The sequence below is a fragment of the Mustela putorius genome, unplaced genomic scaffold, assembly GCF_011764305.1.
Source record: "Mustela putorius furo isolate JIRA1106 unplaced genomic scaffold, ASM1176430v1.1 tig00000135_pilon_pilon_pilon, whole genome shotgun sequence".
In the NCBI taxonomy this organism is placed as follows: domain Eukaryota; kingdom Metazoa; phylum Chordata; class Mammalia; order Carnivora; family Mustelidae; genus Mustela; species Mustela putorius.
This window is the reverse complement of record NW_025421292.1, coordinates 6,559,973-6,587,406: the sequence shown is the minus strand read 5'-3', so window position 1 is coordinate 6,587,406 and position 27,434 is coordinate 6,559,973. Positions and strand designations below refer to the sequence as shown.

At 40.0% G+C, this 27,434-nt stretch overlaps 1 protein-coding gene across 3 annotated transcripts in view; it reads left to right on the top strand.

The window, feature by feature from the left end:
- The window catches only part of KCNQ5 (potassium voltage-gated channel subfamily Q member 5), a 553,330-nt gene that overhangs the window by 374,043 nt on the left and 151,853 nt on the right, over positions 1-27,434 (top strand). For all 3 annotated transcript variants that reach the window (XM_045074791.1, XM_045074792.1, XM_045074793.1), the window contains exon 2: positions 6,832-6,922. In XM_045074791.1, coding sequence (XP_044930726.1) covers positions 6,832-6,922 — 91 coding nt within the window. The remainder of the gene's footprint in view (positions 1-6,831; positions 6,923-27,434) is intronic.

The following is a 27,434-nucleotide window of genomic DNA, read 5'->3' as shown; positions in this document are numbered from 1 at the left end:
ATAACAGTGTGATAGTGGACAGCCCTGCCATGTTCCTGACCTTAGCCAAAAAGCTCTCAGTTTTTCCCCATTGAGAATGATCTTTTCTGTGGGTTTTTCATAGATAGCTTTAATGATATTGAGGTATGTACCCTCTATTCCTACACTGTGAAGAATTTTGATCAAGAAAGGATGCTGTACCTTGCCAAATGCTTTTTCAGCATCTATTGAGAGTATCATATGGTTCTTGTTCTTTCTTTTATTAATATGTTATATCACATTGATTGATTTTCAGATGTTGAACCAACCTTGCAGCTCTAGAATAAATCCCACTTGGATGTGATAAATAATCCCTTTAATGTACTCTTGGATCTTACTTGCTAGTATTTTGGTGAGAATTTTTGCATCCATGTTCTTCAAGGATATCAGTCCATAATTCTCCTTTTTGATGGGATCTTTGTCTGGTTTTGGGATCAAGGCAATGTTGGCCTCATAAAATGAGTTTGGAAGTTTTCCTTCCATTTCTATTTTTGGGACAGTTTCAGGAGAATAGGAATTAATTCTTCTTTAAATGTTTGGTTGAATTCCCCTGGGAAGCTGTCTGGTCCTGGGCTCTTGTTTGTTGGGAGATTTTTGATGACTGTTTCAATCTCCTTACTGGTTACAGGTCTGTTCAGGTTTTCTATTTCTTCCTGGTTCAGTTTTGGTAATATATTTGTCTCTAGGAATGCATCCATTTCTTCCAGATTGTCAAATTTGCTGGTGTATAGTTGCTCATAATATGTTCTTATAATTGTTTGTATTTCTTTGGGGTGGGTTGTGATCTCTCCTCTTTCATTCATGATTTTATTAATTTGGGATTTAGGTTCTCTCTCTCTCTCTCTCTCTCTCTTTTTTGGTAAGTCTGGACAAGGGTTTATCAATCTTGTTAATTCTTTCAAAGAACCAGTTTCTAGTTTCATTGATATGTTCTACTGTCCTTTTGGTTTCTATTTCATTGATTTCTGCTCTGATCTTTATTATTTTTCATCTCCTTCTGGGTTTAGGCTTTCTTTGCTGTTCTTTCTCCACCTCCTTTAGGCGTAGGGTTATGTTGTGTACTTGAGACCTTTCTTGTTTCTTGAGAAAGACTTGTATTGCTATATACTTTCCTCTCAGGACTGCCTTTGCTGTGTCCCGAAGACTTTGAACAGCTGTGTTTTCATTCTCATTTGTTTCCATGAATTTTTTAAATTCTTCTTTAATTTCCTGGTTGACCCATTCATTGCTTAGTAGGATACTCTTTGGCCTCCCTGTATTTGAGTTCTTTCCAACTTTCCTCTTGGGGTTGAGTTCTAGTTTCAAAGCATTGTGGTCTGAAAATATGCAGGGAATGATCCCAGTCTTTTGGCACCAGTTGAGACCTGATTTGTGGCACAGGATGTGATCTATTCTGGAGAATGTTCCATGTGCACTAGAGAAGAATGTGTATTCTGTTGCTTTGGAATGCAATGTTGTGCATATATCTGTGATGTCCGTCTGGTCCATTGTGTCATTTAAAGCCTTTATTTCCTTCTTGATCTTTTGATTAGATGATCTGTCCATTTCAGTGAGGGGGTTGTTAAAGTCCCCTAATATTATTATATTATTGTCAATGTGTTTCTTTGATTTTGTTATTAAGTGGTTTATATAGTTGGCTGCTCCCATGTTAGGGGCATAGATATTTAAAATTGTTAGATCTTCTTGTTGGACAGACCCTTTATATATGATATAGTGTCCTTCCTCATCTCTTATTATAATCTTTGGCTTACAATCTAATTTATCTGATATAAGGATTGCTACCCCAGCTTTCTTTTGATGTCCATTAGCATGGTAAATTGTTTTCCACACCCTCACTTTAAATCTGGAGATGTCTCTTGGTCTAAAATGAGTTTCTTGCTGACAGCATATTGATGGCTCTTGGGTTTTTTGTTGTTGTTGTTGTTTAATGCATTCTGATACCCTGTGTCTTTTGATTGAGGCATTTAGCCCATTTACATGCAGGGTAACTCTTGAAAGATATGAATTTAGTGCCATTGTATTGCCTGTAAGTTGACTGTTACTGTATATTGTCTCTGTTCCTTTCTAATTTGTGACTTTTAGGCTCTGTCTTTGCTTAGAGGACCTCTTTAAATATTCCCTGTAGGGCTGATTTGGTGTTTGCAAATTCTTTTAGTTTTTGTTTGTCCTGGAAACTTTTTATCTCTCCTTCTATTTTCAATGATAGCCTAGCTGGATATAGTATTCTTGGCTGCATATTTTTCTCATTTAGTGTTCTGAATGTATCATACCAGCCCTTTCTGGCCTGCCAGGTCTCTGTGGATAAGTCTGCTGCCAATCTAATATTTCTATCATTGTATGTTACAGACCTCTTGTCCTGAGTCGCTTTCAGGATTTTTTGTCACTGAAACTTGTAAATTTTACTGTTAGATGAGGGGGTATGGACCTATTTTTATTGATTTGGGGGGGTGGTTCTCTGTGTCTCCTGGATTTTGATACTTGTTCCCTTCACCAAATTAGGGAAATTCTCTGCTATAATTTGCTCTAATATACCTTCTGCACCTCTCTCTCTTTCTTCTTCTTGTGGGATACCAACTATTCTAATATTGTTTCATCTTTTGGTATCAATTATCTCTTAAATTCTCCCCTTGTGGCCCAGTAGTTGTTTATGTTTCTTTTTCTTAGTTTCTTTATTCTCCATCATTTGGTCTTTTATATCACTAATTCTCTCTTCTGCCTCATTTTTCCTAGCAATAGAAACCTCCATTTTTTATTGACCTCATTAATAGCTTTTTTTATTTCAACTTGATTAGATTTTAGTTTGTTTATTTATCCAGAAAGGGATTTTATTTCTCCAGAAAGGAATTATCTTGTATCTTCTATGCTTTTTTCAAGACCAACTAGCACTTTGATAATTGTCACTCTGAACTCTAGTTCTGACATCTCACTAATGTCCATAATGATTAGGTACCTAGCTGTTGGTACTGTCTCTTGTTCTTTTTTTGAGGTGAGTTTTTCTGTCTTATCATTTTATCCAGATAAGAATAGATGAATGAGAGAACAAAACACTAAAAGGCTAAAAAGGACCCCAGAAAAATACACACTTACCAAATCAGAAGAGACCCAAAACCGTAGGGAGAAGAAAGGAGAAAATATAGTATATTTCATATATGATATATATTTATATTTATATGTATAATATAGTATATATATATATGTGTATATATATGTATATATATACATATGTGTATATATATATATATATATATATATGTTAGAGTGGTGAATAGAGCAGAGCCACACACTTGATTTTGGGTGTATTTTGGTCATATATATATATATATATATATACACACACATATATATATAAAATAAGAGTAAACATGATGAAGGGTGGAATATGACTGTATAGATGAAAATTTAAAAAGATTCTAAAAAAGGAATTGATAAGATAAGAAGTTGGTTAAAATGAAAAGGAAAGAATGTGATTCATACAAAGTCATACACTAGACTTAGGGTGTATTTTCATTTAGGGTATATTTTTATCTGTTAGAAAAAACTGTATCCCAAAATTACAAAGAAAGAAAAACCTATATGTATACCAAAAATACAATGAAGGGATAGAATATGACTATAACAATGAAAAATTTTTTAAAAGATTTTATTTATTTATTATTTGACAGACAGAAATCACAAGCAGGCAGAGAGAGGGGGAAGCAGGCTCCCCGCTGAGCAGAGAGCCCCATGGGGAGCTTGATCTCAGGACCCTGAGATCATGACCCAAGCTGAAGGCAGAGGCTTAACCCAATGAGCCACCCAGGCGCCCCTAACAATGAAAATTTTAAAAGATTTTTAAAAAAGTATTGATGAGGTAAAATAGTTAAAAAAAACATTAAAATACAAAGAGGAAAAAAAAATTTTAAATAGAATAGGAAAAAAATAGAATTTATAAAATTTAACTTTGAAAGACTAAAGAACCATGGGTAAAAAGCCATGAATTCCATATGATATATTCTTATAGCTCTGAAGTTTTACAGTTCTCATTGATTGGTGAACTTGGTCTTGGATGGATGTTCTTGTTGATCTTCTGGGGGAAAGGCCTACTGCAGTGGTTTTCAAATGTGTTTGCCCAAGGCAGAACTACACCACCCTTGCCAGGACCCAGGCTAAGTAATCTGCTCAGCTTCCCTCTCAGTAGCTTTTGTTCCCTGAATGCTTTCTATAAAGCTTTGAAGGAGAATGAAGATGGTGGCCTCCCAGTCTCTGACTCTGTAGGAGCCAAGGGCTGGGGGCCCTACTCCTCAGTGCACCCTCAGATAAAAGTGCTCAATCACTCCCAGCTCCCTGGTCTCTGGCTGAATTCTGTGTTCACCTAGCCTGTGACCCAGCATTTCTATGTCTGGTGCACGGCCCCGTTTGGAGTCTCCAAACCCAGCAGATTTTTGCAGCATGCTTCTGTGCCACTCCTCCCAGTCAAGGAAGGAGGGGTCTCCCCGGATCTGCCACTAGTGGGATCCTTGCTCAAAGAGCAGTGGCCCGATTGTGTCTTGGATCACAGTTTAAGGTAATCCCGAGCTGGACACCCACTCTTCGGCTCTGTCTCAGCAGTGACTTCCCCACTCCCATACCTGGGAGCTCTGCCACACTCAGACACCCCTGGTCTTTTTATGACCCTGCAGGTCCTGAGACCATACTGTCCCCACTTAGCCTGTGGAGTAACATTCCTCAGTGGAGCAGACTTCTAAAAGTTCCGATTTTGTGCTCTGCTGCTCTACTGCTTGCTGGGAGCTGCCCCTCGCCCTGCAGTCTATCTTCCCATATATCACCCCCTATTCACTTCTCCACATGACCTACCTTCCAGAAAGTGGTTGCTTTTTTGTTGATAGAATTTCTTCTCTTCTTCTCTTCAATCTTCTGTTGAGTTTGTAGGTGTTCAGAATGGCCTGATAACTATCTAGCTGAACTCCTGGGACCCGATGATATTTAGGTCTCCTATTCCTCCACCATCTTGCTCCTCCCCTGAATGTTAGTAATTATTACCAGCATATAGGACTTAAGCAATCAGGAACTTCCACTTGCTTCTGTGTTCAATAGATATAAAGAAATAAGAAATATATGTTATTGTTCAAGGGTCACAAACTTCTCCTCTAAAAGGGTCAGTGAATAAATATTTTCGTCTATGTGCCGTATTGTCTCTGCCATGACAGTTTAGCTCTGCAGCTGTAGCATGAAAGCAGCCATAGACGATACATAAGCAAATGGGTGTAGCTACATGACAATAAAACTTTATATACAAAATCAGCCTTTAGGGGCCAGGTTTTTTCCCTAGGTCATAATTTACCAATCCCTGGCTATAGGTCCTTGGGAGTTCCCAGTCAAATGCAGTAGAAAGACCTGGAGACATGTCAGGGCAAGCCAAAAGAGGCAGAGATTAACTCCAAGGCCATACAAAAGAATGTGGAAACTGATATTTTAGAGAAGATTATTGTACAAGCTTCCCAGAGATACATAAAAGTAAAAAGTATGTCCTAGAGCTCAGGTTTTGGTGTTTTGGGTTTTTTTTTTAAGGTTTTATTTATGTATTTGAAAGAGAGAGAATATATGAGTGGGGGTTAGGGGAGGAGCAGAGGGAGAGGGAGAAGCAGACTGCACTGAGAACGGAGCCTGATGTGGGACTCAATCCCACAATCCTAAGGTCTTGAGATCATGACCCAAGCTGATAACAAGAATCTGTTGCTTAATCTACTGAGCCACCCAGGTACCCGTTTGTTTGTTTGTTAATCTTGCATTTCAGGATCAGTAACTTCAGCTTAAAAAACAGCCTTTTCTTTTTATTCGGTATTTTCCTTGGGAACTCAGCTCACCAACCCCAGATCCTGAGAGTACCATAATTTGGGAAATAAATATGTCTGTAGATTGATTGGTAGAAAATGCTATTCCTCCCTTCTTCTCCTTAGCACTGGAGTATGAATAGACAGAGCTGAGGGGTCATCTCTGTAGTAGTTTGCAGAGAACTGGAAAGTACATGAGGAGCCGAAGAAATCATTCCCTTCTCCTCTTCCTCTTCTGTCCTTATTAATATTATAAAGGAATGACAAACAAGTATCCATGAGCTAAATTAGACTGTGAAAAGGAGCCAGTAGCTTGGTAACAGCCACTTAGAACATTTGATGGGTCACCAACACTGCCAGATGTGAGGTGGATTCTGCTTTTTGAAAAAAGGACAGCTGTGGCATGTGCTCCCAGAGTAGGGAAACAAGAACACACTTTGGGGGCCTTTCTCCCCTCTTGTGAAAAGATGTATGGGAAGTTCACACATTCTCAGATGTAGACATTTAAATATGATATGCAACACACAACACAACATTCTTTCCATTGATGAAGTTGTAAAGGAACTCCATGTGCACCATATATCATATTCACTCACACAGAGAGTGGGAGAGAGGGAGGGGGAGGAAGGGAGAGGGAGAGAATCTTAAGCAGGCTCCATACCCAGCATGAGGAAGGGAGTGAGGGGAGTTAAAGCAGAGGAAGAGGGAGAGAGAGAATCTTAAGCAGGCTCCATGCCCAGCACAGAGCCCAAGGTAGTGCTTGATCTCATGATCCTGAGATCAAGACCTGAGCTAAAATCAAGAATTGGACGATTAACTGACTGAGCTACTCAGATGCCCCCATATAATATTCAAAATGGCTAGTCCCTTCCAAGGCTTTTATGATTTAATCCATGCCAACTCAAATGGGTCTGGTTCTTTAAACTATAGAAACAAGAATTGAAATTTGCCATGATAAGGCAAAGTTCTTATCAGATTTCTCTTTTTTGTTGTTGTTTTACAGTTTTCTCCTTGTCTTTGGTTGCTTGATTTTGTCAGTGTTTTCCACCATCCCTGAGCACACAAAACTGGCCTCGAGTTGCCTCTTGATTCTGGTAAGTGACACATATGAGCAAAAATGTACATAAAGTTTGTTTAAGAACTGTCTATAATATTTATGCTATGCATTTTATCCCACAAAAAGTTCTATCTAAAAGAGAGTTACTGTGAAGTATGACGCTTTCAAAGATCATTGAAATATGGGTCCACCATTTTAACGTTTAGTCCGTCCTCAGGAATATATACACCCCATTCAGTTTTACCATTACATAGCAATATCTTATGTTATAGTTACATCAAAAATAGAAGGCAGGACTTGGAAGCAGTTTTACTTATATTTATCTATGGTAATAAATTATAAGAAGAATCAATGTGCATGAGGTCTCTCATAATATTGCTGGAAGTTACAGAAGAGAGAATATTTTCCAATAACTGCAATTTGGCAGCACGTAGGTGTAATTAGTCAAGAAGTATGAGAATATAGCACCTCATAAGAAAACAGAAGGCTCCTTCATGCTCTTTTCAACCAACAGCCTACATTATGAGTTTTGCTGCTAATGCAGTTACCTACCTGGTAAGAAATTCTGCAGTTAACTCTGTTTCCATTATGCTGTCAATCCTCAGCCACACAGAATTGCTCAATTCATTTTAAAATGGAAAAAGACCCCAAGATATTTTAGTCTGAATTATTCCAGGCCTTTTGAGCTCTTTTACTTTCTATTACAACTAAACTATATCACTGTATACTCAAATCACATCTGATTGAAAATTTGGTTCATTTACATCCATTTTGATCCACTCTCTTAGTGCAAAAATATCAGACCTGACAGTCTCAGAACTGTCTGAATGAACTACAAATTGGAGCAACTTACTTCTGTAAAGCCTGGTGGACTATAGAGGGAGATAGAGAAAGGGTCTGGGGGAAGCTGGCTTCTGTGCTCTAATAAAGAGATTTTGGTTATGTACAGCAATAAGCATTTAATAGAAAAAAATAGTTCTTACCTTGTAGGTGAAACTGAAAGATCTCAACTCATATAATGAGCTGAGGGCAACTCTTCTTCCTACCTATGCTTTCAGATGGCTAGTTTGTGCTTTAAGTTACTAAGACTTCATCAAGTCTCTGTCCTACATCAGGGAGAAACCGTTTCTGAGCCTGGAAAAATCTATCCCAATTTGTTTCCATATAAATTGTGCTCAGCAGTATATTGCTAATGTTAAGGTTACTACTTGGAAAACCAGCGTAGAAAATAGACCAAAAAGTACACCGGGGATTTGTTTCATTTATGAAGTTTCCATTTGGGTAGCAAGTGGGCTCTTAGCCTCATGTACCCCTTTGGTAACGACAAATGATCTTGAGCTCAAGGTCTAAGGCACAACTGGCTTTTAGGTTCATACACAGAATTACAACTAGGAATTTTAGACTGAAAAAGTAAATCTGACTTTAGTAAGACTTGGAAACATGAGAAAACTGGATCTGCTGCAAGACTAATGATATTTATTATGAATGAATCAAGCATTAAGAATCCCATAAAAAGGAATTTTTCATGACCATGTCAAGAATTCAAAATGTTAGGTTTATATCCTTCAAATCTCCAAAATATAAATTCCTCCATTGCTAATGAGTTTCTAAATAGTCTAAATAGACATTACTAATGAGTTTCTAAATATGTTATTAAAAAGCCCAAGGCTGATTCACATCTTGATTTTTAAAAACTTTCTGAGTGTAAACAGTTCATTACAGTTTAGTAATAGGATGCTTTTGAGTAGATAATATAGATGTTGTCACATATCCCTCAGTTGGGTTTTTGTTTCTTTGTTTGCCAACTCTATTGAGGTATAATCGACATATTACATTGTACAAGTTTAAGGTACATCATTTGATGATTTTGTATATGTATATATGCAGAATGATTGATTGCCTCACATAGTTGCCGTTTTGTGTGTGTGTTGAGGGTTTTTAAGACATACTCTCTTAGTAATTTTCAAGTGTACACTACACTATGGCTAACTATAGTCACGGTGCTATACGTTAGATCCTCAGACCTGATTTGTCTTGTAACTGTGAGCTAGTACCCTTTGACCACCTTCATCCTTACCCTCCCCCCACTCCAGTCTCCTCTGTTTCTATGAGTTCAGGATTGTTTGTTTTTTAGATTTTACATGAGAGACCATGCTGTATTTGTCTTTCTCTGACTTATTTCACTTAGCATAAGGCCTTCAAGGCCCATCCATTTTGTCACAAAAGGCAAGATTTCCTTCTTTTCGTGGCTGAAAAATATTCCATTGTGTGTGTATATACAATGATTCTATTTCCTTGGTGGATGCCCATAAGTGAGATTGCTGGATCATATGGTAGTTCTATTTTTCATTTTTGGAGGAGCGTCCATACTGTTTTCCATAGTGGCTACACCAGTTTGCTTCCCCATCCACAGTGCCCAAGGGTTCCCTTTCTCCACACACTCCCCAGCATTTGTTCCCTCTTGCCTTTTTTATAACAGCCATTCTAACAGGTCTGAGGGGATATCTCATTGTGGGTTTGGTTTGCATTTCGCTGATGATTAGTGATGTTCGGCACCTTTCATGTACCTGTTGGCCATTTGTGTCTTCTTTCCTCCTTCAGTCTTGAATGCCTTTGGATTTAGCAAAGTGGAAACCAGTGCCATTATGCAAACAAGGCCTTTGTTTTGAGCAATGCAGTGATGACTGCAGATACACATTCTCAGAAAGGTGGCTATGCTTCTGATGAAGTCCCAGAACCTAAGTCAGGTTCGGTGGGGTGAGGAGGTTCGGAGCCGACGACTAAAGAAAGAATTCTTAAGACGTTGTTGGTGCAAAAGGTGATTTATTAGGGCACGGGGACAGGGCCCGTGGGCAGGCAGAGATGTGGCTGCCCTGGGATGTGAGGGTAGGCATGTTATATACCCTGTGGTTGGGGGAAGGTGAGGGGAAGGGAGGTTTCAGTGGAGTTTTCATATGCTAAAGAGGGCCTACAAGGTGCCAGGATGTTCCAGGCCTGCAGGAGGCCTTGCCCTTGCTGCTGGATCAATGTTGTCTTTAGACCAGCCATTAACATTAAGATAGTTGGGAGACTTTTTGGTGGGGTGTCACAATCCTGCTTTCAATCTTCTTTGTTAGTGAGATTTAGGACATTTGTAAGCCAAGGGAGACTCCTGTCTAGCAGGATTGTGAGCTCTGCAAGTTAACTATTTGCTTATTGTTCATGGCAGTCAGGGCTGCCTGAGGGATGCTACACATATGGAGGGGAAAGGGTGAAGAGGGGGTGCAAGGCGCCAGCTTTTGCTTTGTCCTCAGCCAGCCTCCTGCTCCTTCATCACTTCCATAGGAAGAGTGCTCACTTATCCTGCTGTTGTTGTGCTATGGGGATAAAGGGTCAGGATGTATGCTTTAAACCAATGTATATTCTTAAAACCTACCTAGAAATATGCAGGCTGTGTTACTGTCTAAGATTTTCCTGATGTTCTTCTTCATCAGTGTTTCTCCAAAAAGTATATTTTATTTAAAAGTCTCATGCTCTCCTGACAGAGCTAGCCAGGCAAATGCTTTAAAAAATTATGCTTTATATGGGGCACCTGGGTGGCTCAGTTGGTTAAGCGACTGCCTTCAGCTCAGGTCATGATCCTGGAGTCGTGGGATCAAGTCCCACATTGGGCTCCCAGGTCCATGGGGAGTCTGCTTCTCCCTCTGACCTCACCTCTCATGCTCTCTCACTCTGTCTCTCTCTCTCTCAAATAAATAAAATCTTAAAAAAAAAAAAAAAGAATTATGCTTTATGTAGACAAAAAAAAATTTAAGTCTAGGCTTTGTTTTTATTTTCTTACTTAGTAACTAATAAATTGGAAAAGCATGCATATTTTAACTTTTTCACAATTAGTAAATATAGTGTATCATACAAGTTCAGTCAGCTGTAGAATATTGGAAAAAGCCAAGAATTATCTTAATGGTTTAGGAAATCTTATTTATTATTTTAATGTGTGTGTTTGAGACAGTTAATCTGATTTTTATCTTCTGAATATCTAATCAAACAAAATTCATAGAACACAATTCTGAGTGGCAATGTTTTTAGTGAACATTTTATGAAGCATATCTAAAGAATTGCCATCCAAATGGTAATATGAATGGCTTTTAAAATGTTTGCAAAAATTTATAATTATATCACTTTTGTACACTTTTGGCCACAAATAAAACACCAGAGAATTACATTTGGAGGAACTGTATATAAATGATACATCACGACTGTATAGTTTTCCATAGCTCTGTCCCATGTGGGTTTTTTCTTCACATTTTAAAAGCTATTCCTGTGGGGCGCCTGGGTGGCTCAGTGGGTTAAGCCTCTGCCTTCGGCTCAGGCCCTGATCCCAGGGTGTTGGGATGGAGCCCTACATCAGTCTCTCTCCTCAGCGGGGAGTGTGCTTCCTACTCTCTGCCTGCCTCTCTGCCTACTTGTGATCTCTCTGTCCAATAAATAAATAAAGTCTTTAAAAAAATTTTTAAAAACTAATTTTTTTTTAAAAGCTGTTCCTATATTCTAATTGTAATTCCATTTCTATGCAAATAACAGGCACCCACACTTCTGATAGGAGCACACAACAGGCAGATTTGCTCCTGGACAAACTTTGCAGGTCCCTCTGTGACACTCATAGTTTTCACCTGGCTCCATGAGGGGACCAGCAGATCAGCTGGTCTTGCTTACCTCCTGGAGTTCCGGTGGAGTCTTCAGCTCTCCTTCCTCACCTCCAAGAAAGAGTCCTTGTCATTCTCAGCTAGCATCGCACGCTCAGGGCTACTTACATACTTGTAACTTACTGGCCTTGGTTACAAGCTAAATTGATGGGGTTTTGGAATATAGGTGAGGTTCGGTGGGGTGGAGTTCAGAGCTGATGACCAAGAAAGAATTCTTGAGACATCTTTGGTGCAAAATGGTGATTTTATTAAAGCATGGGGACAGGACCCATGGGCAGAAAGAGCTGCTGCCCCCCACCCCCCAGTTGTGAGGGGTGGCTGATTATATACTTGGGCATTGGGGGAGGTAAGGAAAATGGAGATTTCAAAAGGATTTTCATATGCTGAAGAAGACTCCCAGGATACCAGAGGCCTTGCCATTGGCAAGTTAAATTTGTTTTTCTTTCTAGCAAGGTATTAACATGAAGATAGTTGAGAGCTTCCTAGAGGAACATAACTCTGCCTGCTTCAAGTATCTGTCAATGGGCCCGCAGGTTATGAGGACATTTAACTGTTTATATATTCCCTTCTGAGGAATGTCACATATATCCCATCTGGGGGTAGGGGAGGGGGTGGTTGTGAGGCGTCAGCTTCTGCTTTGTGCTCAGGCTGCCTTCACCTTGCTTTCTGCTCCTTCATCAGACACACACAAATTCTGTGGGAATTTGCTCTTTTATTCTTCTCAGTTATGTGAACTGGGGCTTCATACTATACAGCAGCCTGCCTTGTTCCTCTCCACAGAAACAGTGGAGCACAGGCTTGAGAATGAGATCTAGATTCTAGAACTGTGTCCGATGAGTTCAAATTCTGCTTCTACCACTTTTTATATGTGTGCCTTTGGGAAATCACTCCTCTGTCTTCGTTTTCTCATCTGTTCAAAGTGGAGAATAGTACAGCCTACTTAATAAAGTTGTTGTGAGGATTAGCTAAGTTCAAGTGCTCAGAACAGGGAAAGTTGGCAAATATTATAATCACTGGTTCTTCCTTATTTAATGGAGCCTAATAAGAACAGTGAACAGTGGGAATATTTGCAAATGCTACATTTGAGAAAATATCACACTTTTCTAATAGAAAACAAGTATCTTTGCTAGAATTTTCTCACCACAGACACTGCTAATTATGGCAGCTTTCTTTTTTTTTTTTTTTATGGCAGCTCTCTATACAAACATGTTCAACTAACTAAAAGTGACTCAATGGCACACATTCAGCGAGAGGCATGTGTTCATAATAACCACTTATTTTTGGTGACTAATGAACAGATTCTTATTGTTGTAGTTCTTTGGTAAATGCATCTGATGAAAACGCTCATGGCTTTCTAAGTACTTCTCCCAGTGTCTGCATCTGCTGGGCGGAGCGCTGGGCAGGGATAACCAGGCCTGAAAGAACTGCTTGCTCTGCCCTCACTCTGGGGATAAAATTTATGAACTCCAGAATAGAATACGAAGCCATGTACCCAAATACCAGGGACAATTAAAAGCTGGTGTTAATTTCCTATGTTTTGTAAATTCTTCAAAACTGAAAGGGCGCTAGCATTATTTAAGTACCCTTCATTTATCAGATTCATTAATTTCTTATTAAGACAAAAACAAACCATAAGAAATGTTCAGTTTAAGCATTAGTCCTCTCATTTACTAAATGACTAATTAAGTTGTGCAAGATCGTGCACTGGGTATGAGACCACAATAAGATTCCAGCCTTGGCTTGGCTTGATGGAAAGCCTGGGCTGTCTTCACAGCATCCATCAACTCGAATTCTCCTGTCCGTTAGTCAAAGTAATGAGTCCTACCAAAGTGCGTATGCCATTGCTCAGTGAAGCAGTCACAAAGGTCCGAGGCTTCTTTGGGGCTCCATATATGCCTGCTGATGCCTACAGTCCTTTTACTTAGAATAAGTGAGTTTCTTTCTTTTATAGAAAGTGTACTCTTATGTAAGTTACCACAAATGGGTTTATCAGTTGGGACCATCTGTTAGAACCACTAGGTTCTTTGTATCAAGAATTCTTTTCTGGGGGTGCCTGGGTGGCTCAATGGGTTAAAGCCTCTGCCTTTGGCTCAGGTCATGATCCCAGGGTCCTGGAATCAAGCCCCGCATTGGTCTCTCTGCTCAGCAGGAAGCCTGCTTCCCTCTCTATCTCTCTCTGCCTGCCTCTCTGCCTACTTGTGATCTCTGTCTGTCAAATAAATAAAAAATCTTAAAAAAATAAAAATTAAAAAAAAATTTTTTTAAGAATTCTTTTTTTTTTTCTTAAGATTTTATTTATTTGAGAGAGAGAGCCAGACAGAGTATAAGCAGGGGGAGCTGCAGGCAGAGGCAGAAGCAGGATCCCCGCTGAGCAGGGAGCCAGATGTGGGACTCGATCCAAGGACCCTGAGAACATGACCTGAGCCAAAGGCAGACTCCTAACCAACTGAGCCACCCAGCCATCCCAAATATCAAAAATTCTATAAAAGTGCTATAAGGTGTGTAAGCCTAACAATTCACAGACCTATACCCCTGGGGCAAATAATACATTATATGTTAATAAAAATAATTAATTTTTAAAAATTCTAAATACTATTTTATAAACAATCAAAAGCTTGATCTTTGGGGTAAATAGTCAAGCATAAAGTTGTGTCTTCTAGTCTAGGCTTCCATTGCTCAGAGGACCAATATTCAAGGAAACTCTTTTATTTCCAGGTTAAACTATTATGGAAAGTTTTGTTTTGGTTTGTTTTGACTTCGTTAACCTGAGGTCGTATGTTTTAGCATTTCATTTCCCACCTTCTTAAGAACAGTGCTGTTTAGAATGAATTCCTACTCCATTGAATAAGCTGGCCTTCTACATTAGTTTTAAAGTATTCATTTTTAGGGCTTTAAATGTAGATTGTTCAACCCATTGAAAATAGGTGATCTCTTTCCACTTAATGGAAATGACATATGTTATATGCCCCGTTTTCCTTAGAGGTGGTAATATCTAAAATTGCCCACCAACAAGCAATAAAAGGAATGCCATTATCACTTTAGCAAGATAGAGAATGTCCCCCTGTGTTTGCTTCTCTACCTGCCTGCTGTGTTAGAACAGACTCCAAACCACAAACGGATTGTGCTAAGCATCTGGTTGAATACTCAAACAAATGGTCAAATATTCAGGTTTTCCCAAACATCTGGGTGTTTGGCACCTTCTAAACAGAGCATATGCATATTTGCTAGTTTTGCTGGTTTTGCTTCATGTAGCGAAGCAAACATGGGTTTGCTGTTTCTTTGCACAATGAATCAGTTCCTGAAATGTGTACGAATCCAATTTAGACGGATCTAATTATATCTTAAATAACTAGTGGAGCTTACTATTTAAAGAAAATCTGTAGTGAATCCTTTTGCAAAGTGAACAGTCCCCTTGAAAAGCTAATAACTACATAATTCATCTGTGTTACATGTTTGTTTTCTTTTTCTAATATGGGCACATGGAGGGTTTTTGTTTTTTTTTTTTTCCATCGCTATATGAGCATCCCTTATCTCACATGGTATTGAGGAATTAGAGTTGTGGCCATTTCCCACCTGCCAGTATTAGTAAAGGGGTCAGTGGAGGTGGGTGGGGGGGACCAGCCACAAACACATAGGCCAGTCCCCGAAAAGTAGGAAGGTTTATGCATAAAATTAGATGGGTTCAATGTAGAAGATTACATTAAGTCTTTACATTTAAGGTTCTGGCATTAAACATTATAAGAGAGAATAGCAGAGTATAAGGATAAGAATCCATTTGAAGATATTAAATCTTGTGTTTGTAATGGAAGTGACAGAGTATGAGGTATTAAGCAATCAGATAGGAGGATGAGTGATGCTTCTTTATGTTTATCACATCCCTGTAATTTACTGCAGAAAGCTCTCAGAATACCCCAATGAACATTGAAAACTGCAATTATTTTCCTTTGCTTGTCTTTCATCAAGGAAAATGCAAATAAACTTTAAAATGATTCATGGAGACTAACAATCCTCATCAATCTGCTGATGACTGAAAAGAAAAAGCAGGAGTAGTTGAACACCTACGCTGAATCTTAACTGAGGGATAATAATATAGTAAGTTATCCTGTGAAAAGTGTTTCACATATCGGGGGAAAGACTTGCTTGAGTTAAAGATAATAAAATTGTGCCTGAAAAAAGACCGTGTCTGTATCTATAATCAGGAAGGGAAGAATTTTACACATTTCTGATGAGATGCACTGTGGTGTCTGACCAGGGGACGGGTCTATCAGAGAGCTGCCCCTGCACATTTTGGAGAAGTGCAGCAGACATCTTTAGCACTCTGAATGAATCACTCTCCGTCAGGTTCACGCTGATGCTGATCCCCTGTGTCCTTCTGAGCTCCATGAAAGTCTATTCAATTGAGAAGGGAAAGAGAGAAATAAGGTGATAAAATAAACATCAGAGGGTTGCTGGAAAATAACAGAGTGCAGGATGATTGGCAGTAGAAAGAAGAATGCTCTACCCTTACTGCCCTTCCAGGCTTAAATAATGTCTACCATTTGAAACCTGGGTCAAAGCTAGGTCGAATAAACTGTTTCTTCCCTTGAATTTCCCTTGGTATAAGCTACGTGACATTGTATCTCCTCCCTCATTCATTTATTTAACAATAATTATGGCAGCAGTCAATACGAGCAAGACATTCTATTGGGCCCTGAGGAGAGAGACATGAACACAACAGGCAAAATCTCTCTCCTCATGGAACTCACATTTTCATGGGGAAGATAGACAGTAAACAATTTGGCAAATCAATATTAAGTGTTAAAAATAAAAGTAAAGCAGAAAAGAGGAATAGATAAGAATGTTTAGAGAAGTTCATTGGAGAGGGTAACATTGTAGCAGAGACTTCAGTGAAGTGAAGCAACAAGCCATGCAAAGATTTGGGGAAAGAACATTCCAGGTGGATGGAGCTTCAAGGATAAGAGCCCTGGGCAGGAACGCACCTACCAGCTGAAGGACACTAAACCGGGCGTGATTGAGGGAAAATGAGGCACTGGTGGGACTATAAATTTCTTCGAAAGAGGAAATATATATATATATATATATATATATATATATATATAATTTATGATATATATATATAATTATATATATATAATAATTTCTTCGAAAGAGAAAGTACCCAAGGGCACCTGGGTGGCTCGGTCAAGTGTCTGCCTTCAGCTCAGGTCATGATCTCAGAGCCCTGGGATCACTGAGCCTCTGGCGCCCCCCTCAGCGGGGAACCTGCTCCTCCCCCTGCTTGTACCTCTCGCTGACTCTCCATCTCAGGTAAATAAATAAAATCTTTAAAAAAAAAAAAAAGAAACAAACAAACAAACAAAAAAAAAGGATCCAAAGCCAATTCAGTATCACTTAATATCATGGTACCTGGTGCAAATTATCAATAAGCATTTTAGGAGAGAACAGGGCCAATTGTTTAATTGGACATTAATATTGAAATTTCACAGGATCGTGGATATGGCACCAACATTAAAACAAGATGCAGTACCTGACCTTAGAAAGGGCTGGAGTAGGGGAGTCATGCGTTTGGAGCCACTTAGGAAGCAACTGGAGTTATTCATAGGAAACACGAGGGAACCCTAAACCAAACAGAGGCAGTGTGAACTGAGGAGAGGAAGTGAACAGGAGCGATATGGGTTAAAGGTTCTGTCAAAACTGTAAATTCCAAGTAATTGGTCAGTGCCTCACAGAATGTCTGGGGAGGGCTTTTCTCAGAACTGAGAGATTCTGCCCCTCGCGTGCTACATAGATCCGAACTGCCTCCTGCCTCATTCCAGACGCGGTCTACTCTCCGTAGATTTCCAGATATTGCCCTGGATCCCAACTATTCCCTCTCCTAATTTCTCCAGGCACAGTCCCTTAATTCACCGCAGTTTTAACTCAAATATACATTAAATGTTTCCTTCGTGCCAGCCTCAGTGCCAGGGACTGGAGCCTCAAATATGAATAAGACATCGTCATGCCCTAGAAACATTTCCTAAAGAATATTCTCAGCTACAACTTGTGACTGAGTCCAGAAGAAATTAAAAGCCTTGAAACCATGGGTTTACAGAGAATAAATGGTGAAATTAGGAGATGAAATAAAAATAGGTTCATATGTCATGTTTTTAAGTTCCCACTTTAAGATGGATGCATATGAGAGAACAGGCCTCTCTCATCTATTTCTCATGAAAGTCCCAAATATTATGGTTACTATGAACCGCACTCCTGTATTGAACATTGGGTTGGGGCTGCACAAAGGCAAAAGCTGGAAGAGATGGGCTGGGTCCCCTTTCCCACGCAGGCAAACAGCAGGGGCCACAATTAAGATGAGAAACAATCATGCTTCTGCAAAGTAGATTAGAGAGAAATTTTCCGAGCTCTAAATAGCAGTTTGACAAACACCATTACCGGCTGGACTCAATGAAAATCCTGCAGACCTGGCTTCCTCTGGGATTATAGATCACAGTGAACCTGCAGGACGTTACTGGATAATGAAGAACAGCAAAGAGGCTGTAAGAGTGACAGGCCCTCCAGCCTCTGACTCACTTGCACACTCGTCAAGGGAGATCAGTGCCGTGAGATGGCAGCACCAGGGACATACCTGGGAAGCTCTGCTTCTGGAAGAATGCAGCAGAATAGCTTTCCCAAAGAATGCAAATCCCAGACTCAAACTACCTTTGGGCGAGGCCAGGAGTGAGGAAAGTGAGGGAGCATCAGAGCATCACCCCTGGGAAAGCAGATGCCAGAAAGGACTCACTCTCTTGCTCACTCCACACCACCGACTCTCCTGAATGTTATCTTTCATATCAGGTGAAATCAAGAACAACTCAGCATCAAATGCCATCGTAAAAGAAAGAGAAATCCCCAACATTATTTGAGGACATTATACAGAGGTGAAGGGGTGGCGAGCATCCCTGCCTCTCTGAATTCATGCTAATAATGCATGGAGAGCTTGAGAGTTGCTTACACTCCTTGAATCTGGATGGTTTTCTGTCCCAGTCGGCAGACCCATCTTCCTCTCCCCAGCAAGCTCCTTCCTGAGTTGCTTTCTGGTTCTGTCCTGTGATCCACAGCGGTAGAGAATTGTACGCTCAGAGTCACTGTAGCCAGACAGGGACCGGCAGAGGCAGGTGGACTGTGTGAAGCTTGTCTGTTTGTAGATTTGGAGATCACTAGGCTGGGGATCAGAAATGAGAAACATGCAGGGAGGTCAGAGGCCGGAGGCAGTGAGGATAAGCTTTGCCTTGAGTCACCTCTGGAGACAGAAGAATACATATTTTTTTCTTTTTTTCATCTCAAGCTGCTCGTTGATTCATTCATTCATTTATTCACTCATCAAATATTCATTAAGCACCTCCTAGGTGATGCTGAGAGCCAGAAACACTGCACACATCACACACCAGCTGTACACCGAGATACTCACATGGTCCCCATCCTTGTCTGTGATGCTTCTTTAAGGTTGTTTGTCTAGTTAAATCAGGTAAAGAATTTTGAGTATCATGCATATGCAGTCTATTCTCTTTCCTCACGTTTCCATAATGCAAATCACCTCATATGCAATTGTAAATAGGGTAACGATGTCAATATAACATGGAAGTTAAGGATGATTTTTCCCAAATAACAGCAGCTGAACATAAAGCATACCAGCCTAGCTAACTGCAGCAATACTGGATAAGCACGAGACTGCCCATATCCTCCTTTTGTTTTGGGCAGTTATTTTGGACACTTGCTCTCTCTTGGAAGCACTTACAAGTCAATTTTCCCTTATTTGTACAAAAGACACAAATGTAAGGTGATGAAGGAAATGATCCATCTTTTTGGATGAGTTTTAGAATTGGATGAATTTCTCAATGACACTAATGTCTTATTAGGACTGATGTTTCTGCTAGATCTCTTTATTAAATTTCCATAGGCTTATGGAACGTTGCCCTGTCTCTTTATCATAAGCCCTGTTTTTTTCAGTGAGCATTCTCACCTAAAACCTGGCTTTTTGGCATTTATCCTACTGTGACAGGAAAGCCCAGATGTGAGTTTGAGTTTATCCATGCCTCCTGCTCGGAAACACATGTCACATTCTACGTGATAATCTAGAATTTCCAAGTCAAAGTCATCAGCAGCACAAGGGTGAGAAGTGGCATCCTTAGGTCAAATAAATCAAAGGGACACAAATCTGCATCAGATAATGGCTTGAAGTACTCTTCATCCAAACTTGTCCCCTTTATCAAGCTCTGTTAAAGAAATCTTTAAGCTAAAAAAAAATTTTTTTTAATTGAAGAAATCTTTAAGCTTTACAAACCTATTCATCAATAGTATGAATTTTTTAAATTAGCCTAAATTTTAATAAAGGAAACATTTACGGAGTTTAGATAGAGGAAATAATAGTGCTGCAGACAGAAACAAATCTTAGCACTGTTACAGTAGAGCAAATTGAGAATATTTTACTTAAAATGTAAGGTAATTTAACAATTGTATACTTCATTTTTCACTTTATTGAACTCTAAGTATTTTAATGCCTTCTCAGTATGTGAAACCTTTAATATTCAGATTATTCTATCATTTCTTGTTTTAAAACTAACACAAAGGGGCCCTGGGCTGGCTCAGTCAGTGGAGTACCCAACCGTTGATTTTGGGGTTGTGACTTCAAGCCCAACCTTGGGTGTAGAGCCTACTTTAAAAAACTAAAAAGTAGGAGCACCTGGGTGGCTCAGTCATTGAACTTCTGCCGTTGGCTCAGGTCATGATACTCAGGATCCTGGGACTAAGCTCAGCATCTGGGTCCCTGCTCTGCAGGAAGCCTGTATCTCCCTCTCTCATTCCCCCTGCTTGTGTTCCCTCTCTCACTGTGTGTGTGTGTGTGTGTGTGTGTGTCTGTCTGTCAAATAAAATCTTTTTTAAAAAAATTAAAAAATACATAAAAATTTTAAAATGACAAAATCAAAGTTCCAAATAATTTTTGGAACTAAAAGACCCAGGTCTTTACCTTGCCACACACACACACACACCCCTCTCTGATCTGTCCTGCATGTCTAGGCTTCTTCCTGCCGAGGTTACCCGTGAGGGCGCCCACAGGACAGCGGCGCCTGTGTTCGTCCCGTGTGCGCTGTACTCTCACCGGACTCAGCCCTTTATAGCGCCCGCTCATACTGCCTCTGCACCTTTATAAATAATATTTCTTCCAGTTGAGAGCCCAGTTCTCCCATTTCTTTTTACCGCCTTGGTAATTCCTAATTATTTCCAAGGCTCCACTCACATCCCCTCGTTCTGGAAGTTTCCCAGACTACCCCGGAGCTGTTTTGTTCCCTTCTCTGCGCCCCGGGGTCAGCACAGCTCAGACAGAAGGGTCTATAGCAGCCAATGGTCCTTAACAGCCTTCATCATGCTCTGCTAGGATCATTGATTTCCAAAAATAGATCTTATTTCTGCCAGACTGAAAACTACATTAGAATAGGGACACGAAGTTAGTAGTTTTTGTATTTCCTAGTGTGTACCCCAGGGCCTAGCATGTAGGAGATGTTCAATAACTGTGTGAAAACTAAATGTTCTGATAGTCCATACTAAAGAAGCCCCAGTAATTCTCCATGCATATCCCTGTTTTGTTTTTTGTTTGTTTGGTTTTTTGGGTTGTTTTTTGACTCTCTAGCATCTATCAGAATTTGATATTTTCTTTAGTTTTTTAAAGATTTTTATTTATTGATTTATTGACTTATTTTAGAGAGAGAGCGAGCGATACCACAGGTACGGGGTGGAGGAGAGCGGAGGACGAGGGCGGGGAGGAAAATCTCAAGCAGACGCTACGCTGAGCAGGAGCGCGAGGCGAGGCTGGATCTCATGACCCTGAGATCACCATCAGGGCCAAAACCCAGATGCTCAACCTTCTGAGCCTCCCCTGCCACCCCCCGCCGGGTTGTTTGATATTTTCTTGCTTATTTGTCACTGTTACTCATTATTGGTTTCTGTCACCAGAATACAAGCTCCGTTAAGAGTGGCCCTTGTTGGTTGTTCATCACTTTCTCCCCAGTGTCTGGGACAAAAGAGGTCCTCAGTAGCTGGAAGAAAAGAGGTACAAAATAAAAATACTAACTGTGCTAAATCAATGACTAGATCTAGATTATACTCTCTTCTACTGGTACCAAGCTTTTTAATAATTAGCAGATAAGTTCAGTGTCTCCATGGAGACATTAAAATACTTTGATTTCAGCTAATCTTTTAGTTTTAGCAGTATGAACGTCCAAGAACAATTTTTCACTCCTTTGGAAGATCTCTAAAGGCAAGCATAATTAAGTACTGTAGAACCCAAGGTCCAAAATCTTAAATACAATGATTGTGTACGAACTTCTGTCTCTCTCTCTCTTTTTTTTTTTTTTTCTGCTCATTCTCAGTTTCTCCTGAGTTTCAATTACCCTTTTGAATCTGGATAATCAAGGATTTATGTTATTAAAGCAAGTCCTTTTACCTAATATCAAAGCAGGCTGATCATTAACATTAAAAAATAATAGTATAACATGACTCTGTAGCCAACACTAAAAATGAATAGGATCATATAACAAGAGAGAGTTACTGCAATGACCTAGTTAGTTATTCAACACTAACATTTTAATTAAAAAGTCAGTTAGTAATGACGAAGTCATTCACTAATGATTTCTAGAGGCAAAAGGAATAGGGACTCATGTCCCCAAACAGCTTCCTATGATGGCATTTTAGATCAGCTGGTCTTATTCAAAGATACAGTTATCACCCCCTCCTCAGACCTCCCATAATAATAACATTACTCATGTTTCACTTTCAAATGTGTTTTGTACTAAACCATGCATTAAACAAGCATTTCCTTAGTACCTGTTATGTTCTAGGCTGTTATGCCCTACGCTCATTTAGATTATCCTGTATTCTCCTGTTTTTAATGGAAAGTGAAATTCCAAGCCATTTTCTGAATTAAAAGATCCAGTTGCTTACCTTGAGGGAAAGAAGCAAAAGTGAATGAGAGAACCAAATGTAAGTAGAATTAGAGATTAGGTGATCTGTAAATATGATGGCATAATGGAAATGTGTAAAATAAACAACTGGTTATGGGAAGAGGAAGTAACAGAGTCTCCACGGCCAGTTGGGGAAGCCTTTTAGAGGTGTGGACATTCGAACTGGGTCTGGAATCACAAAGGTCTGGGTTGGTCTGATTTCAGGGGGTTCGGTGCATGAACAGAGGCTCAGAGGAAGGTTAGAACCAGGCTGAAAAGAACCTAGTTTTATAGTCAGGTCGTTTGGATTTTATGCTTTAAGTGATGGGAATCAAAAGAAAATCTTCCTTTGAAAAGTAGCACAATGACCCAATCAAATTGTGTTTGTGAAGGATAATTATGACTACTTGTGATCTTTGCCTGTCAAATAAATAAATAAAATCTTTTTTAAAAAAAATTTAGGCTTGAGGCATTTTATCAGATGCCTTCCCAGGACATGGCTTACCCCCTGCATCATCTTCAACAGTAACATTTGACTAGAGTATTAGCTTACAGCAGTCTTCATCCAAAGTGTTGGCGGTCCTGAGTGACAGGAACAAAACTGTGGATAGAGCCTTCTTCCTCTGAAGGACATATAATCAACATTCCACAGAAGACCCAGGGAAATTAACTAATTTTTAAATTAATGAAATTTAAAAGAGCTCAGTAAGAACTATTCTTTTTTTTTTTTTAAGATTTTATTTATTTAGTTGACACAGAGAGGGAGATATCACGAGCAGGCAGAGAGACAGACAGAGAGAAAGGAGGAAGCAGGCTCCCCGCTGAGCAGAAAGCCTGATGTAGGGCTCGATCCCAGGACACTGTGACCATGACCTGAGCCAAAGGCAGAGGCTTAACCCACTGAGCCACCCAGGTGCCCCAGTAAGAATTATTCTTAAACCTACATGTAAAATGAAAAACCATGAAGCTTTAGGGTGATTGCAATCACCTGGCGCTATTCATTTCCCAAGGAGACAGAGGGCTGGAGTTCTCCAGGACATGAAACACCTTGGAAAGCCTACTTCCTTTCCTCTCCAGAAATGTCCAAGTTTGCATGGAATCAGTGCTTTGCAGGAATCCAGTGTCTTTCCCAATATCAGTTCTCTTTCCAACACTCATTGGATGAATCAGAATTTCCTCCTCACATATCATAGATGATGTCCTGCTGTCTTGAGAACCTATCACCTAAGCTGTTGTGAACAGTAGAGAGTGAGCCCCTAGCCTTAAACCTCTACCGTAAATAATCATAGTCAGATCACCTGAGCAACACTCTATCAATAGGAAAGTTTGATCACTGGAACAAGCATCTGCATCACTGGGACAGAATGATTGCAAGGGAAAACAATTATTTAAAAAAAAAAAAAAAAGCCTTGAATTACCTACATATGTACACTTCCCTTGATGTGTCATCAAATGATAGCTGGTGATTTAAAAAATCAAAGTTTGAGATTTCTAGGAGATGAAAGCAGGAGAGCCAACGGGGAGGGGAATTAATTGTTTGGGAAAATCTCCAAGAAAAATCCATCTGAAATGAGGGATTACTCTTTCTCTTGACTCAGTAACATTCAGAAATATAGAGGGATGAAATAAAGTCTCAACATAATTTGACCCTAGCCAGAGCCAGAATTCATTTTTATGTTTCTGTGGACAGCCAACAACTTTTTCTTTTTAATTATAAGATGGAAATTTCTAACCACTATGGTGACTAGTCACTTTTTATAAGACTCACATTTCCAGTGAACAAAAACATTATTCAAATAGGTTCTCTTTCCAAAAAAATGAACAAAAAATCACCAAAGCAAATTACTACACTCAACTTCTGTGAATCACGTCCCAGCCTGAGGGTACTGAGATGCTAAGAGCACTCCGTGTGCCCAGTAGGCACCCACAATTCAGCACTGCTGAAAACAGTCCCCTCAGCACTCAGAGATCTCAATGTTTGAAGAGCCTGGGTGCCTCAGTCAGTTAAGCATCTGTCTTTTGCTCAGGCCATGGTCCTGGGGTCCTGGGATCGAGTCCTGCATCAGGCTCCCTGCTCAGCAGGGACCCTGCTTCTCCCCCTCCCACTGCTTCTACCTCTGCTTATACTCTCTCTGTCAAATAAATAAATATAATCTTTTAAAAAAAGATTTTAACACATATGTAATAGTATCAATTGCAAGTCATATGTTTTCCTTAATGTATTAAATACTGAATATTTGGGTGAGAGTGGAAGATAGTACTTTTGTTCAGCCTCTTTAATAATGTTTTCACTTTATGGTCACTCCTTTACAGGTAGCCCTAAAGTCAACAAATAAGGGAAATTTGAAGTCTCTTCTCCCCAACTTTGGCATAGCTGTCATAAATGTAAAGAGTGATTTGATTCTCACTATCTGCATCTTATCTCAGAGTCTTCTGAGCTCGACATTCATCAAATTTGAAGAAAAAAGTGGCAATTTTACCAGAATTGTTGCAGCATTATTGATGCTCTAGATTCCCAGCAAGAATTTAAGCAGAACAAGATAAGCAAGCCTTGTAGGGCTTTATTTCCTACAAACTTATAAATAAAAACATTTCAAGTCCTAATTTCCATTTCAATTTATCTTAGAAAATACATACAAATTAAATATAAAATGATTCCTTCTGTACCTGCTATTCTTCTTTCCTTTACTGCCAATAAATCATATCAAATCTAACATTGTTTCTCACATCCTCAGAGCTTCTTTGGAAGCTTGTCAGTTCAGGGCCACAGTGAAGACGAGGAGCGAAGAACTGTGGGTTGACACTTGGCAGTGAGCAGAAGAGCATCAGCTCGAAGGTTCTGATAATTACGGAAATCATCTAATGAGGATATGATATAATATTTTTATAGCCTTGGGTTTCTACTTTAGCACAAGTCAGGGAAAAGCTTGTTCTCAGCTTACAGCCTCCCTCCTGTCCTCTTGCCTGGAACAGACAGACAGAGGGGACCCATTCCAGTTTCTACTCCCTGCTTCTTGCATTGTTGGTGGGTGCCCAGCTCGTCTCAGAAAGATCTCCCATCTTTAACAAAACCTGGTGAGTGACCAGAGCAGCTATGGTGAGGAGACAGAAAACAAGCTGGTTCTTTCTGAGGACTTTGTCCTAGAGAACCCTTCCCATTTCTCTCAGGGAAAAAGCCAAAGATCTAATAATGACTCTTAAAGACAGTCTGGCCCTCCATTCCCCTCTGTTTTTGCCTCCTACTCCTCTCCCCTTACTTCATCTACTGGGTCACCCTGTCTCCTTTTTCCTCATCCACACTTCAGGCTTTTGCACCAGGCTTGTTGCTCCTTTAACTTCCTCTAGTCTGCTCAGGAAGATCTAGTCCAACTCTCCTGTGTAAGGCTGGACATCCACCAGCCCTCCTCAGCACCTCTACCCTCCTTTATCACTCTCTATAGCACTGATCTTCGAATGTCTATAAGATGCACTTATTTATTGGGATGCCTGGGTGGCTCAGTCAGTGAAGCATCCAACTCTTGGTTTTGGCTCAGGTCATGATCTCTGGATCCTGGGATCAAGCCCCAGGTCAGTGCTCTGCTCCTCGTAGAGTCTCCTTGCCCCTCTCCCTCTCCTCCTCCTATCTTTCTCTTGCTCTTGCTCTCACAAATAAATAAATAAGTAATCTTTAAAAAAAAATAATGTACTTATTTATTATGCTATTATCTGCCTCCCTCACTGGAAGCATCAAGAGTACAGGAATTTTTGAGTCCTTGTTCACTTCTGTGTCTTCAGCATCTGGAAATGGACCTGGTATGTAGTAAGCACTTAATAAATATTGGATGAATGAATTCATGTTACTTAGCACATACGAAGTGATTTCTACTTATCAGGCACCGTTAAAAGCCCTACACAAAAATTAGGTCATTTAAACCTTGGTAACATCCCTATGAAGAAGGAGTTAGTTTTTTCTTTTTAATTTTTTAAAAATTATTTATTTATTTGACAGAGAGAGATCACAAGTAGGCAGAGAGGTAGGCAGAGAGGGGTGTGGGGTAGTAGGCTCTCCACTGAGCAGAGAGCCCGATGTGGAACTTAATCCCAGGACCCTGAGATCATGACCTGAGCCTAAGGCAGAGGTTTAACCCACTGAGCCACCCCGGCGCCCCAACTCCAGTGTTTGAGAGTGACCAAACCAAGTCATCGTGCTGGCCCTCTACATCCTCTGAAAGGGAACTTGCAGTGTATTAGGTATCTAGGGGCTCGTTTCAGGGAGGAAGAGGCAAATAGGCCTTTCTATCTGGTCAAGTCACAAGAGAGATACAAAAAGGATCAGAACAGAACACACAAGCCCATGGGATGAGCGACAGCCCCTTCCTTCTGGCCCATCTTGTCATGCTTCAGCGAGGATGGAGGCTGCTGTCAGCGATCACAGGATCCTCGAGGTGCCTATGGGCCCAGACTGACTGACACATGTCTATACGCTAATTTACGTAGCTAGCTATAGCTTACTGGAAAGTTTACCTCTATGTTTAGGGAACATTTAAGAAGATTGAATGTGGGGGGGGGGGCGCCTGGGTGGCTCAGTGGGTTAAGCCGCTGCCTTCAGCTCAGGTCATGATCTCAGGGTCCTGGGATAGAGTCCACATAGGGCTCTCTGCTCAGCAGGGAGCCTGCTTCCCTCTTTCTCTCTCTGCCTGCCTCTCCGTCTACTTGTGATTTCTCTCTTTCAAATGGATAAATAAAATCTTTAAAAAAAAAAAAAAAGATGATTGAATGGGGGTAATTAGAATTTGGGAGGAGGCTTATTTCTTACCAATGTTTCATTGAGTCGATACTTAGGGAATCTCTGCTAACAAACTGTTGCCAAATAAAGATCCTGCTGGGTTTTCTTTAATTAATGAGATGACTTGGTTGT